The sequence below is a fragment of the Anas platyrhynchos genome, chromosome 2, assembly GCF_047663525.1.
Source record: "Anas platyrhynchos isolate ZD024472 breed Pekin duck chromosome 2, IASCAAS_PekinDuck_T2T, whole genome shotgun sequence".
NCBI lineage: Eukaryota > Metazoa > Chordata > Aves > Anseriformes > Anatidae > Anas > Anas platyrhynchos.
The window spans coordinates 8,526,560-8,541,720 of record NC_092588.1 but is presented as its reverse complement, the minus strand read 5'-3'; the positions used below and the strand labels follow the sequence as shown (position 1 = coordinate 8,541,720).

Here is a 15,161-nt window from a genome sequence, read left to right as displayed (position 1 = left end):
CAAATCCTTTAAAAAGTTGTCTTGTGTGGCTATGTCAATACCAGTAAACTAACCTGGGCCAGGATACAGGCTTCTGAACTATCCTGTAATCACCCAGACTGTTCACTTGCTGGATTGATTTTGTCCTGTGCCAGCTAGCCCTGTCTCAGAGAAAGCCCACACATTCAGGAAGTATCAGGATGACATATTATTCCCAATAGTCTGTATGCGAAGTTGGGAAGAAGATTGTTTTATAGCAGTGTGCTACTTGCCACCAGAAAGCAGAGCACGAATCAGTTATTTACTAACATAGACCAGCTCGTGTCTGAGTCCTCCTTTAAAGGGAATTTTATTTTAACTGGCAGTTTTGATCACTTCACCTTTTTGCAAGCATACAGATCTGGGCTGTAGCTAAGAGGGTAGGAGGAAGGTACTTACTGCAGGAAGAGCAAAGAAAGACACTCCAATGAGAGAGAACGTAGCTGCAATCAGCCGGCCCTCCCATGTCTTGGGGGTCTTGTCACCATACCCAATCGTAGCAAGGGTGATCTGTGGGCAAAATGACCAGGCCTTCCCATAAGCAAAACAAAGCCAACAAATTGTCTTTAAACATCACCATCAAACCTGTGTAACTCACTTAGCTCTACGGGTGCTCACACACAACTTCTTAAAACGGGATCTTTATGATGGACCAGCCAATTTTTTTCATGGTATCCTAGTCCAGAGGCACTGCACCTGGGAGAATGGATTTAGTTTTAAATCAGCTGCCTCTCTAGGATACATTTGCTGAAAGGGAATTGATGTGGCACAAACAGTGAGCCCACTGTCAATGCACAGTTAGGAATAGGACTTTTCTATTAACATTTTGCAGAGCTTTAACAACCAGTCAGAGCTACCTCTTTTGAAGCCCCAGTCCCTACAAAGCAAATATGATTTTCTGAGAACTTATTCCTTTCTTGTACGTGTGCTAATCCTTGTTTTTCAGACATGTACATTTTCTTACCACTAACACTTTACCTGAAATTCCTACTAGACAAGGATATGAAAATATCCAACTGTTCTGTGCATCACCTTTTTGGTTAATGATGGAAAGGGGGGAAAAACAAAACAAACCCACAACTTGCCACTTATAAGTGAAGTGCATTAAATAATAATAATAAAAAAATGTTGAATCTTAGTCACAAAATGATACAGACAACTTCCATAACTATTGGTAGAAAAGAAATATAAATTCTATACACCAGGTGGCAGAAATCTTATGTGATCAAATAAGCAGAGGCACAAACCAATACTCCACTCTTCATGAGAAGCAACAAGATCAGATGTATTAAGGGTCCCTCTTGCTCAGTATCCTACCCCCCATGGAAATCCCTCACATATTCTTGAGAAATGCATATAAGACATAAACAAAGTGTTCATTATCCTTCGCAGAGACATCTTTCTACCTTTCCACGCTTGAATCCAGAGAACCCCTCCGTGGAAGGGTCTTGCTGTCTCTTTATAGACCTAACTTCCATGAATATCTACCTACAGTGGCCAAACCTATGCTGTAGTTTGCTAGACCTACAAAACAATCCTTTGGCCAGATCTGCTTTAGCCGTTTGCTGAAGGATGTAGCTCTCACAAGCAGGATACTGCTGTTGTGAAAACCAGGTCTCCCATAGGGATAGGCTCTGCCAGTGCAGTTATACAGACCCTCCTCCTCTGAGAGACTTCTCAGAAGCTAGGAACACAGACTGATTTCTGAAGAGGCTTTAAGCACCTAAGAGCCTTTGTCTGACTGAATATCAACAGGGATATCAATTCTGACAACTGGCTTTAGGGGTATCCTTACTATTGGTAATGTTATACCAAAAACATTCACCCAAATTCAGCAGCACTTATACTGTGGCCCTTAACATCATCTCTGATTATATACAGTTTTTAAGATCATAAGGTATTTTTGGAGTCACTTACCAGTCCCCACCACAATGCATCTGCATAGGTTTCAAACTCTTCCTTCATCTCCACACCATTAGCATCCTTTTCAGGCACATCTTTTTCAACCAGATAAACAAGAAACGAGGATAGGATGAGCGTCAGGAACCCGATGTACCAAGCAGTGATGAGTTCCTGCAAATGAAACAGATGGACAATGGAGGGGCTGAAAACAGACTCAGTACCCCACACTGGCAGAGTAAACGTCAGAAGAGGAAAGAAGCACTGGAGATAGCAGCAGAGCTGTCACTGCTGGCTTAGTCACAGTCCATGATCAGCCTGGCTCAGCACTTACTGGCAAAGTTGCAGTTCTGCGTAAAGCTGGGTTAAAAGTTTAGCTGCACTATGACACAGGGCTCTGTCCCTGACCTTGAGTCTTCTTTGCTTTTAACAGTCATGCCCATTCCTACTGCCCCCAGGCTGGATTTGTCTTGTCTGGCAAATCAACAGTTCTGCCCAAGTTCCACCTCCAGAGTGCCAAGGCTGTAGAATGCAGTTCCTTCTCTTTAGGCATATTAAAGCAGATTTCAAGGTATGTTTTCAGCCTGGAATGATGCAATAAAAACACACCTTTAAAAATGTTGGTGTTAAAACAAAACCTGACCTTGTTTTGGAGGGACTGACTACAGTGGAGTGTGTGGCTAATCTCATTAAGGTGGGAGACTCAGTGAACCAAATTACAATCCCAGAAATGTCTGAAACAGAGCAGAAAGTGTTCACAAGCAGCTAAAAATCAATATTCCACTTTCTTTCACCTTCTGAGAATGGCTCTTACCAAAGAAAGTGTTGTAGCTGAGAATTTCATAATTGAGTCTTGAGATAAGTCAACTTCTTTTCTGATTTCTGCTGTGCTACCACAAAATGTAATTTGTTGTCTATCCTTGTTATCAAAATTGTTTCTTTACTGTCTTCCAGTGAAGCAAATTTCTCTCAACCTTTTCTTATCTCTCTCATTCAGCTGAGACCCAAAGGGTAGTGATGGGGAATAAACGAGGAACAATTGGAAAAAAATCTCACACTGTGAAGCCTTAGACATTTCTAGACAATGTCTTTGGCATGTATATTTCTTCTATGATCTCAGTTTCCTGAGAAACATTTTTGACATAAGTGTTTATGTGCCACCTGCCTTGTAGCAAGTTTGTACAAGGAAGAAACAGAAGTTGGTTTGAAATGAAGCAGGGTATCCCTATCAGCCACTACAAAGACGCAAAGCCTAATTATGCTGTGCCAGCTGGCATTTTAATTTAAACAAAACAAGCCAAAAAAACAAAAAACAAAACAAAACAAAACAAAAAAACTAAAATGTCAGGAATGTCATTTATGGATACAAAAAAAAATAATAAAAAAAGTAAGTAGCACAGATTATATGCAGTTTTTCTACACCCAGTGCAGATGAGAAATCTCATCTACAGGGTTTTTATGCAGATAGTTTTTAACTTGTAATAGTGTTTGGTGAAAATGCAAGATCACAATGTATCTGTCGGGTGTGAGACAGAATGTCTGACTATAGCATCAAGTTAGACTGAGGAAAGATGATTTTAGAAATCCTGTCTGTCTGGATTCACACTGTGTGCATCTTTGTATTGTCTGACCCATGTTTCCAAAGAGAAATTATACCAGTAGCTCCTTCTGAAACCACATTTCTGCTAGCCAGCCTCTTTCCAACCTTCTGGAGTCCTGCTCCATCTGTTAATCAGGCAAGCCTGTGAAGCCACTAAAAATACGTTGCAACTACAGAGGCATTTCTGCCAAAGATTTCAATATATTTTACCATTAAAAGGATGTCCTTCCTCATATTCTGTGTCATGACAAAATTCCTGTTGTAATGAACATGGGAATGAACACTCAGTTTTGTCACTTCCCAACACCACTATTGAGTAGAGGAAGACAGAAATGGTTCATAGAACGGAAGAGGGAATAAAGCTGAAAAGGTGAAACAAAAGCCTGCGCTAGAAATAATCCTAAGGAATTGCTGCACCTGTGCTTCCCCTCTCTTCCACTTTAAAATCTCTCCCCCAAGACACAGGTAAGTCCTTCAAGCTCCTCACTTACTTTGCTATGTGCACAAATGGCCGATCCCAAAAGTTTCCATGTGCCACCCCGCCTGTCCATTCGGAGCATCCTTAAGATCTGAAGGAAGCGGAGGCTTCTGAGAGATGTGGCCAGAACATTGCCCTGGTTCCCAACAGCAACCACTGGCACTGAAGCAATCAGCACAAAGATATCTGCAAGGTGAAAAGAACAACAAAGCCTGCCAATAAAAGTGGCCCCATCACCCACTTCTTAATCCCATCTGGTTGTGCTGCAAATTTCCCTAGGCGAATCTTAAAGCTGCCTCAAAATGCCTCCTCATGCCAATTAAACAGATATCTGCACCTGCAGCAGTCAGAGTCATGCACAAAACCCACCAGAGAGCCTTGTAATCTATTTACAGATCAATGAACTGGACTTGAGACACTGGTTGAGCTAGCTTAGGGATGCACGAAAACAGTGTTGTAATGCTGACAGGAAAAAAAAAATATCTTATGTCCCTCAGGAAGGCCATAGTGAACACAGATTTATAGGTCAGCAGACAAGAAATTCAGTTTTTGATGGTGCATCTAGTATTCTCTTGGCTGAGTTTTCCTATTAAAATCTTTGTAAGCACTCACAGTGCCGATTCACTGATCAAATGAAGAGGTCTGAAATGCAAATCACATTGATTCTTGTTGGTGGTTGTTGTTGCTGTTTTTTTTTTTTTTTTCTCTTTCCTATTTTCCCCTTGTTTCCTCCCAATTTTTGATCTTACACATGTACAAGTAAAAAGTGGTATCAAAAGACTTCAAACGTTCTCTAGGCACTCATTCTTTAAATTGTCTTCATATTTTATTTCCAGCCAAAAAAGTGGCACCAGATGGATTTCAGATTTATTCACTTTCAATTACTCTCAAAACAAACTTGTGCCAATAACAAAAAGAAGAGATGACATTAATAAATCCAGTGGGGTCTATTCTTTTCTTTACTCAGATCTCAATGCAGATTCATTCTCAGAGTGAGATGGCACTTTTATTAAGAAGGCACGAGGTAATGTCAATCCCACTTGCTCACACAAGCTCTGCTGCTCTCACAATGCTCTTAGAAATATAAGTATTTATACAAAAGGTGCCATTTTTATGCACCATCCATTTCAAGCTATCACGGATGCACAAATAAAATTTGTTCCAATTTTCTCTATCATCTAGACCTATAAGATGAACAAAAGGGAAAGGGTAAGAGGGTGGTATGTATTTGTATAACTGCAGCACCACAGGTCCTGAGAGTGATATGTGATGCACAAATAGCAACCAATAAGTTAGTTGGCCCAAATAGCATCAAAAAAAAAAAAAAAAGGGAGTCCTGAGAAAAAATGAATGAATGTGGGTGTGCATGACAGGTGCTCAGGGCAGGGTGAGATCCTGCATATTGGCTAGTTGGTTTGTGGACCCAATGGGGAGTTTTAGGAGATTAAAAGGTGAATAATGAGTAGTTTTATGGATAGCTGTATGTGGTGCCTTCCAAGCTTGAAGGATAACATGGGGGAAATCACAAAGAAACATTTTTGCAAATGTAGACCAATATTACAAAGGTAAAACACAAAAAGTGAGTATGAAAGGGGGCTGGGAAAGATGGCACAGATCTGATGAGCTTTGAAACTGAAGGCAGATAATGTATATTTTGGGACGAACTTAAGAAAAAAGCCATTGGGCTTAGGACAAGGAACATGGATTTGAAGGGTAGTAGTATCCATTTGCTCACATTGGCCTGCCACCCAAGAGTCTCTTGAATGGATTGGTATTGTCAGGTACTTCAAACAAGTACTCCATGCTGGACACAGTTCCTAGCACAAAGGGCTGGGGTGATTTCAGTGCTTTTTTTTTTTTTTTTTAATTATTATTATTATTGACATTCACCATTTCCTGGACACCCTCCCAACGTGGCTCAGAAGTAGAAGGACATAATGAGGAAAACAACAGTAGAGCGTGTATGCCTACCCAGCATGCACAGAGGCTTTCTGGCAAATTTGAGTCTCCCCCTCCATCCTTTGTAGCGACAGCAACACCCAGCAGCCCAGATTCTTAAGGCAAACTCTGCTCCAAAGATGAAAATGGCAAAAGTTTCCTGTATTAAAGATGCAAATGAGATCATTATACAACAAATTTGCAGTAACCCTAGACACATGGAGATAGCTGAAGCAAGAAGAGGAGGTGCAAGTGTTGAGAGAGAGAGAGGAAGGAAGCAAGTAGGAAAGAGAATATAGATTGATGAGGGTCAAGGCAAAGTGGGACATAGCTTTACAACCTGATAAATTATCTGTGTAAAGGACGCGCCTCTGCTGTTGGGTATGTGTTGAAGTGCATACCCTGCCCTGACAGAAGGACCATTACTTCAAAAAAAACTACCAACCAACCAAATGAAATAAAAACAAACCAACAAACAAAAAAAAAAAAACAAAAAACCTTCCCATTCCCTATGAAATAAGAATACATGTGACTGCAAAGCTCCCTGTGCACTGCACACCTACACCCAGTTACCCACCAGCTGCTCCCTCATGCAGCTATGGGTAGAGAGATAGGGACAGGAGCAAGTGTATTCACATGGTCATATTTAAGGCAATAATAAAGGTATATATAAGACAAATTTAAGGCATATATTACCCCTTTAAGTTTATCATGCACAGAAAAATAGGATTTTCTTATGGGCTGCTTTAGGGATGGGGATATTTTCAATTCTTTTAAGTGTCAGGAGAAACTGGGAATGAGAGAACTTCTCTGAGGTGCTCAGTGGAGATGGCCCAAGGGCATTGTTTGTGCCTCTGAATAGCTGACAAGGAAGAAAGGGGGATTTTCCCTGATACTCATACCCACACTTGCTGAGTGCTTCTGAAAAATCACTGAAAGCCATGTGAAAGCAGGCAGAGAAGAAGAAAAATTGTTTCAGGCTTTCTCAAATGTGAAAGGTTAGGTCAGAGCAGGGTAAGAGGGACCAAGAGCAAGATTCACATACCCTAGGGGATGAAGGTGTTTTCATACAGGTACTTTTTGAGAAGGAACATGCAAGTGGAAATCACCCTCTAAGCCTCTTCGTGTTTAATTCTTATCTACACCTACATGTCTCTGGGGTACAAGGAGAAAATAGAAACTGAGATCCCAGAACTACTGCCGCTGGGCAGTTCACCTAGGGATGCTTTTCCACAAGACCAGGCTAAGTGAGGCAGACTGCTCTCAATTTCATGATATCTATGGGACCAGAGGAAGTTTGTTAAGGTAATTTTTATAAAATGATTAACATGTAATTTTTATACTTAGTGGGCTTTTCCTATTTTTTTTTCTCCTTTTGCCAAGTGGGAGGCATATAAAAATGATGTTGACTGGGGATTCTAGCATTTATAAAATAAGCACACTGGAAACTCAAGAGAAAGGAATAAATTTTCTTCAAATCCATTTTCTCTCTTTCATGGATACTAAACAGAGACACTGCTGGCAACAATTTCAGTTATGCTACTATCAGGCATGAGTTTAAGTCCAATGCTGACAAACTCCTCCAAAGAGATGCTGTGATTTACAGAATATTATAGAATAAATCAAAATTATTCAGAGATCCTCCCAATTTTTATTTATTTATTTATTTTTCAAAAATGCTTAGTTCTGGCCTGGTCAATGGGAAACTTATTGGTCCTTCAGTGAGAGAACTGTTGGGTACCTGCTGAAAATTCATTATTTAAAAGTTTTGGGCTTGTGTTTTTCCTCCTGCCTTTCTTCATTTTTACTCATTTGGTGTAAACTGTACACTTACATATTCTCTGTACCCTTATAGATTCTCTAGTATGCAAGGCTATAGTATATATTGGCCCCAGGACCAATGGAAGACATTTTACTGCATGCAGACCAATTTTTCATCGCTGCTGAAGGAACAGATTTGCACTGAAGGACATTAGCAGGGTGATGCACTGGCCACAGACTACTTACCAGCAAGAGGAGCCAGTCTCCTGAAACAGTTTCATATTCCTTGAAAGTTGTCAGGACAGCTAAGATCAAACACCCCAAGACAATCAGAAACCTGGAGTGAAAAAAGAAGAAATCAGGGCATTGTTATTGCTCTGTATTTGCATGGGACATTTTGCCTACAAAGTCCTAGATAAAGGTCTTCAGGAGGTGACTCCTTCAACTTGCATGAGCAGTGGGGTGAGCTCTCATGAAGATCAAAGGGAACTTCGAAGTCATGGAAAAATAATGAGAAATTCCTAAATCAGAATAGCCCTCTAAAAACACACACGAATTAGCTCTGTTGCATTCTTCACAAAGAAAATAGATAATATTGCATTTTAGGACAGGATTATATGATATGTAATACTCAGGAGGTCTATTCCAAGCTGATGTGCTGTGTGCTTCATAAAATGGCACTGCAGTTACAGAGAAATAAATCTACTTGGCACATGCTGAGACCTGAGAAACAGTAAATGCTTCAATAAAATGCAGCACTGGGACAAACCTTCCCTTGAAAATAACACTGCTTTTCTTTTTTCTTCTCTTTTTGCACTCCTTTTTATGTAGATGAAGAGATGAAAAGGCTTGAAAAAGAAACAATAGAGAGGGTAAAATTCTGCTCTCCAGTAAACCTAGTACGTGATAAATCACTGCCCTTGCGCTATTGTCTGTGAGGCCCTAGAACACAGAGATCTGTCAGAAAATTTAACTCCCACAGCTGGTAAATCCAATCTAGTCCAATCTAAATTCACGTTGATCTGCTTTATAAAACTATTCCCAGGTTCAAGCTATTCAAAATCTTTTATACATAAAGAAGTAAGAAAAATCAAGGGAGTCTCGTAAGTGATTGCTGTGAAGTAGAGTGGGAGAAGCTCATATTCTAGTACTTTATGTACCCAGATCATGGGCATTTGAACGTGTTCCAAAGCCCGATCAGGAACAGAGGGGCAGGTGGCCCTGGAAATATTTCAGAGCTTAGTGAATAAATTGGAAGGATGTCTCTGTAAAAGCTCTGGATCCTTGACTAGGAATCATCAGAGAAATGATAGGCATTAGGCATTGAAATCAGCCAAGGGGTGGAAAAACAAAAACAAAACAACAACAAACAACTTGTTAAGACTTGAACCGTATTTAGTGTGTAATTCCTGTTCTGAAATTCAGCCTGATACCTAAAGTGTCATTTCATTTCTTGCTGAATAAATCCCTGCTTTCTTTCACTGGGTGAAATGTCCAGAGCCCAAAGTCTGGGGCTTGGAGGCAGAGGGAATGATGGTGGTAAGGAAAGAAGGCTTAGCTCAGAGATGCACATCCTCTAACCTGTCCTGGGGATTTGTTTCCTTTGTGTATGGGGAAACCTAGGGCTAAGAGAGCATATTCTGACATTTTACAGAGTTTCTGCAGCTGGAACAGAAGGGGAGAGGCAAGCTCCAGGTATCTCTCCCTGCCTTTTGGGGAGGCATTTCCTCTAAACACCATTAATTAGTACCTTCATGCAAGGAATGGGCAGCAGTGAAACACCTCACAGCAAACCCTGAAAGATTACATTGCTGCCGCTTTCCGAGCCTTGTTCAGCCTCAGGTTTCCTATGCCAGGATAATCACCTGGAAATTTTCAGATCAGCCATTTTGAGCAAGGTTAGAACAGATCTAACTGGATTTGCTTGTGGTAACTGATTCTGGATTTCATTGACAAGTTTCACCTTCTCCCATTCACCAGCCATGTTCTAGAGCAAGGCTTATGTTTTTGGTAGAAGACAGTGCAGAATGTGTATTTTGCCATTAACCTACAGCCACGCTCATGCCACAACCAAGGCTTTAACCAGTTAACTTAGCAATTCTGTGATCACACTTGCTTTGTCACACCATAACTTGCTGCCCTCATCTTGAAATTAATCAAGACCCACAAGCCAGATACCCTACACCTCCCTGAGCAAAATGGTGAGAACTTAACCAAAAAAAATGTGATTCCTTCAATCAGCTATAAATCAGCTATGATTTGCCAAATTACAGCCATTACAGTGGCACCATCACTGATCCTCCCTTTGAAAGCTTGAGCTTGAGCTACATGATGCTTTCCATTACAGACATTTCTTTGCACCGTGTGGAAATTCAGTCACCCATCAGCTCATAAGTATCACTTAAATGATTTAATGAAAGGCAAATAACACTGAAAACAGTCCAAGGAAATTACATCATCAGCTACTTAAGACATGAATTTATGGTATCATGAAACAGAACAGCACTGTAACATAAAGATGATGTGCAGATTTTTGTTCAAAAGCAAGACAGAAGATAATTCAGTAGTGAACCTGATCTAGTGGGTGGCGTCACTGCCAATGGCAGGGGGGTTGGAACTAGATGATCTTTAACGTCTCTTCCAACCCAAACCATTCTGTGATTCTATTCAATTAAATAATCGTCTGCCAAAAAATGTCTGTGGTTTTACCACTAGAGGGTATCGGTGCTCCATATACTAGACAGATCCTGCTCATTCCAGTTTTACTTCCCCATGAAACAAACACATTGCAGGTGACGTTCAGGTGATCGCACCCCTGTATTTGATGTGCAAGAAAATGAATCTCGCAGTCGTGAAAAAGCTTGTTCGTGTTCACTAAAAGATAACAATAACAAACCACAAATATTGGCCTGAATGGGCCAGAGGCACTTCTTGCTTAATCACTCTGTGCAGCACAGCCCACACTGCAGGTTCTGCTGTTCCAAGTGAGAGCCCACCTTCAAAAACAACAGATCGTGGAAGATAAAAAAGGAAAACGAGGGTGGGAGGGTGAGACTGGAGATCACAAGTCACCATGAGTGATTTCAAAGGTGAATCCCAGCAGGGGACATGGTTTAACCCCCCGTCTGTAAAAATTTTCTGAATGCAGCCCAGAAGTGTTCCTGCTGAGATGCAACTTCTGAGCAGGAACCACTATCCCCCCAAAACTCTCAGCCCACAAAGCCAAGATGCTGCTCCTTCCTGCAGTAATCTGGGGTGCAGTGATGAAAAGGCTGTGCTGGGACACGTAAATGTAATCCATCTTGGAAGCATTAGATATCCTCCTACCTCACTGCTTCCGAAGGATAAACACCCACTGCAAGTTAATCAAATCACATCTCAGCAGTCCTCATTTACCATCTGAAATGATGATCATGTTCAGAGCACATTGTGAATTTTAATCTCCATTGATGCTATGAAACCCATTCCTTCCCTGCAGCCTGTCCTGTTTCTTTCTGATCTTGGTGTTTACAAAGTCCAGAACTATTCTTAAGTCCTTTTTATAGAAGATGTTACATGGGCTTTTTTTTTTTTTTTTTTTTTTTTTTTTTCCACTCTCTGTTGCTCAGCAAAGATGGCAACAAGGCTCACCTTCACCAACTGCCAACTATACCTTTTTTTCTTTCTTTTTTTTTTTTTTTTTTTTTTTTTTTTACTCATGTTGATGGCCTAGTAATCAGAAAAACTCAGACTTGCTTGACCATCGCTGAGCCTATACAGTCCCATGGAAATAGGAAAATAGCTGAGTCTGTACTGTCTAATCTCATATTTTAGAGGCAACACCATGGGCCTAGTTGTTAAGTCTGACTCTAAAATCATAAGGGGCAAATCACAGCAAAAGAAACAGTGCTGAAATCACAGGGGATGTGCAGAGGAGAGGCTAACAGTGACCTGGGAAATCATTTTCCAGAAAGGGAATCTGAAATTTACAGTTATAATGAAACCATCCAAGAGACATATTGCACTAAGGGTTAGAAGAAATAAATGGGTTAAAAGTCAAGGTTTAGCAATGAAAATTGAGTCCTATTAAACCTAAACTTTCTAATAACAGAGTTTCAGCAGGTGGCAGTCTGCACCTCTAGATTGTAATTTAGATATGCTAAATGAGGGTCTTAATTTACTTCTTCAGATTTAAAATTAACCTGGCTATCATTTTACATAATTTTTCACAGACCATTAAATTATACCTATTTGCAGGATTATTCCTAAAATCTTGATTATTTTGTTGTATGTGTAAGTTATAGACCACCAAATGGCAGTGCTCTTTTGTCACTGTCACAAGTAATATGCTATTCTAGGTAATAAATGTTCTTGCTATTGGGAATCACATTTAACACTCATATTTTCAAATCACACTATTTTGAGTTATTAAAAAGAGTATTCCAAAAACAATACATATTTCTTCCAGGAAAGAACAAGTAATTTATGACCATGCTAGATCATTAAACTAATCCTTCTTGGATGAACATCACAGATTGTTTTGTTGATAAATTTTGATTTCTTTTAATGTTTCATATTCTTTGAATGTTTCTTCCATAACTGTTTTTATATGAAGTCAACATAATGCAGATCTAACTGAGAACTTTTATATTTTCACCATATATAGGTTCTTGTCATGTATCCTGTTCAGAATATCTTCCTTCAAATTTTAACAGATCACATAGTAATTTGCTTATAATTTATTCCAATACTTAGCAGTTCTTTTGAAGCTGTCATGAGGACTAGATACATCATAGGCAGGTCAAACAGTATTTGCATCTGCCATCATTTTAGCAATTTTTTGTCCTATGTGAAGATCCTTGCCATTACATCACAATCTGTCTGCAAGAATTTTCTTGAGTATATACTTACATGCAATATTAATTTGATTTTTTATAGCTCTTTGCTATTATACATGTTACTTAAGCTAACAGTTGTATTGATGGAGTCTTGATCTTCTATAGTATCATCACCTATAGTGACATATATAATAGGACTATCTGTGGACATCAGCAATCAAATTCCTCAAGCAGACTTACAATTAACAGAGAGAAACATATGCTTCTAATATACAACTCATCTTATTTTGAAGTAGACAGTTCAAACTGGTCAGATGTACCTACAGAGATTATTTCTTCTCTAGATCTGTAAGAAAACCCTCTAGTGACTCATTCCAATGTGAGGGTGGTCAAACACTGGAAGAGGTGTCCTAGAGAGGTGGTTGATGCCCCATGCCTGTCCTCACTAATGTGCTTTAACTTTTGGTTAGCCCTGAAGAGGCCAGGCAGTTGGACTAAGATGGTCTCTGAAGGTCCTCTCCAACTGAACTATTCTATTCTATTCTATTCTATTCTATTCTATTCTATTCTATTCTATTCTATTCTATTCTATTCTATTCTATTCTACTCTACTCTACTCTACTCTACTCTACTCTACTCTACTCTACTCTACTCTACTCTACTCTACTCTACTCCATTCTATTTTAATTCTTTCAGTACCTAATGTGGGCTTACAGAAAAGCTGGGGAGGGGCTCTTTATCAGGGACTGTAGTGATAGGACAAGGTGTAATGGCTTTAAACTAAGACGGAGATTTATATTAGATATAAGGAAGAAATTATTTACACTGAGGGTGGTGAGGACCTGGAACATGTTGCTCAGAGAAGCTGTGAATGCCCCATCCCTGGAGGTGCTCAAGGCCAAATTGAACAGGATTCTGGGCAACCTGATCTAGTGGGTAGCAGCCCTGCCCATGGCAGTTGATCTTTAAGGTCCCTACCAACCCAAAATATTCTATGATTCTATTCTATGGAAATGTTTACTGTGTAAATTAGCTGAATGCCACACTTGATGTTCAGCACTATTTTGGATTTAATTACAAATCCTATATTTTAATAAAGTTTATATGGTTTTAGTACTGAAGGAATTAGCCTACTTGCTTTACCAATCCACTTCTTACACAATCAGATACCTCTGAAACCCCTTGTTGCAACTTTAGATATTATACTTACATGTGGTCCAGAATCCCACTTGCAAGATAATAATCCAGGCTCTGGGAAGGACAGCTTCTTGAACAAATACTACTAAGATATCCCCTTCAGTGGAACAGTGCATAGACTTGTATTTGCTTTCACATCTTCAGTACCATTTATTGCAAACCCATTGGAATTTCCAGTCTCCAAATGTTCAGTTGAATCTGAGATGGTTCTGCTTTGCTCCATTTGGTCCTTTCTTGTTTTCCCTTAAAACTTGTGAACTAGTTTCATTATGTTCTGCCACCTGGTAAATGCTAATGGATTTCTCTAAGATTGCATCAGGAAAACCCGGAAGAGCTTTGCACTTTTTTATTTTTATTTTTTTAATTTTTTTTATGATTCCTGATACAATATGGTCCTAAAAACAGGGTTCCTACAAGCTTTCCTAAATTTCATATTGGAAGGGTCTTTTTTCCTTCAGTTATTGGCTTTGGCCCATAAGGATTAAAATTGGATCTCACACTTCTTTAATTTTCTCCTTATTTCCACCCACCGTCTTTTTCTCTGTATCCAAATTTCAGCTTTCACAGAACATCTGCAGTATCCTGCACTGATTGTTTTATGGTTGTTAATGAGAGGCTTGAGTTGGGATGTTCAATGCTAAAGAAAAAAAAATATATATCAAATATTTGAGAAAAAATCTTTAGAGGGAAGGGAATGCACATCAGACTTTCACAGAGCTGAACTCACTATTTAATTTTTCAGTTCTTGCATCTCTTCCATTTCTCTTTCACTGCATCTATCAATTTTGCTGCATGCATATGCACAGCTCTGTGCAGGAACCCCTGGTCCAATGCCATCAGAGAGCAAGAACAGGGTAAAAATTACACATTCAATGGGCTAAATTGCACTCTTGCTATACTGTAATGGCAGAAAGAAGGAAAGATTCTCCACATATATCAGGAGGAAACCCTGAGAAGCAAGAAGAAATCCGCAAAGGGTTCCTGGTCTCAATGGGACACTACCAGATTCAGGAGACAATAACTGGTAGCCCAGAATGACATCAGTCTACTGGTAACAGAAGGGAGGACCATTATCAGTAGAAAACTGAGTTAGGAAAACTTTATTCACACCTAAGCAGTCTTTTATGTCCCTGGGTTCTGTATTGGCAGGAATTCCTGTGAATGGGTTTCATTGCCGGTTTCCTAACTTTGGAAAGCTTTTAAAAAGCAAAATCTGGGAAAGGAAAGCTGTGCTTCACACAAAGGAATTTAAGGCACTAAAAAACAGCTTTTAAGTCAGATGGTTCCTTCTTTCCTCCAAGCCAAGAGCCTGCTTAAGGCCTCCTCTTTTTGTTGCCTTTTCTTCTTGTCCATTGCTAAAAACATTTTACTTTGATACCCTTTTAATTTACCATTGACAGCTTTCTTAAAGAGTCTAGAATGCTCATACAAAATAGTTTGGGTTAGCAACATC

At 39.6% G+C, this 15,161-nt stretch overlaps 1 protein-coding gene across 2 annotated transcripts in view; it reads right to left on the bottom strand.

The window, feature by feature from the left end:
- Positions 1-15,161, bottom strand: part of KCNQ3 (potassium voltage-gated channel subfamily Q member 3) — a 195,646-nt gene that overhangs the window by 29,138 nt on the left and 151,347 nt on the right. For both annotated transcript variants that reach the window (XM_027452720.3, XM_027452721.3), the window contains exons 2-6: positions 7,941-8,031; positions 5,967-6,093; positions 4,009-4,181; positions 1,936-2,091; positions 418-528 (exon numbers count right to left, since the gene is read on the bottom strand). In XM_027452720.3, coding sequence (XP_027308521.1) covers positions 418-528; positions 1,936-2,091; positions 4,009-4,181; positions 5,967-6,093; positions 7,941-8,031 — 658 coding nt within the window. The remainder of the gene's footprint in view (positions 1-417; positions 529-1,935; positions 2,092-4,008; positions 4,182-5,966; positions 6,094-7,940; positions 8,032-15,161) is intronic.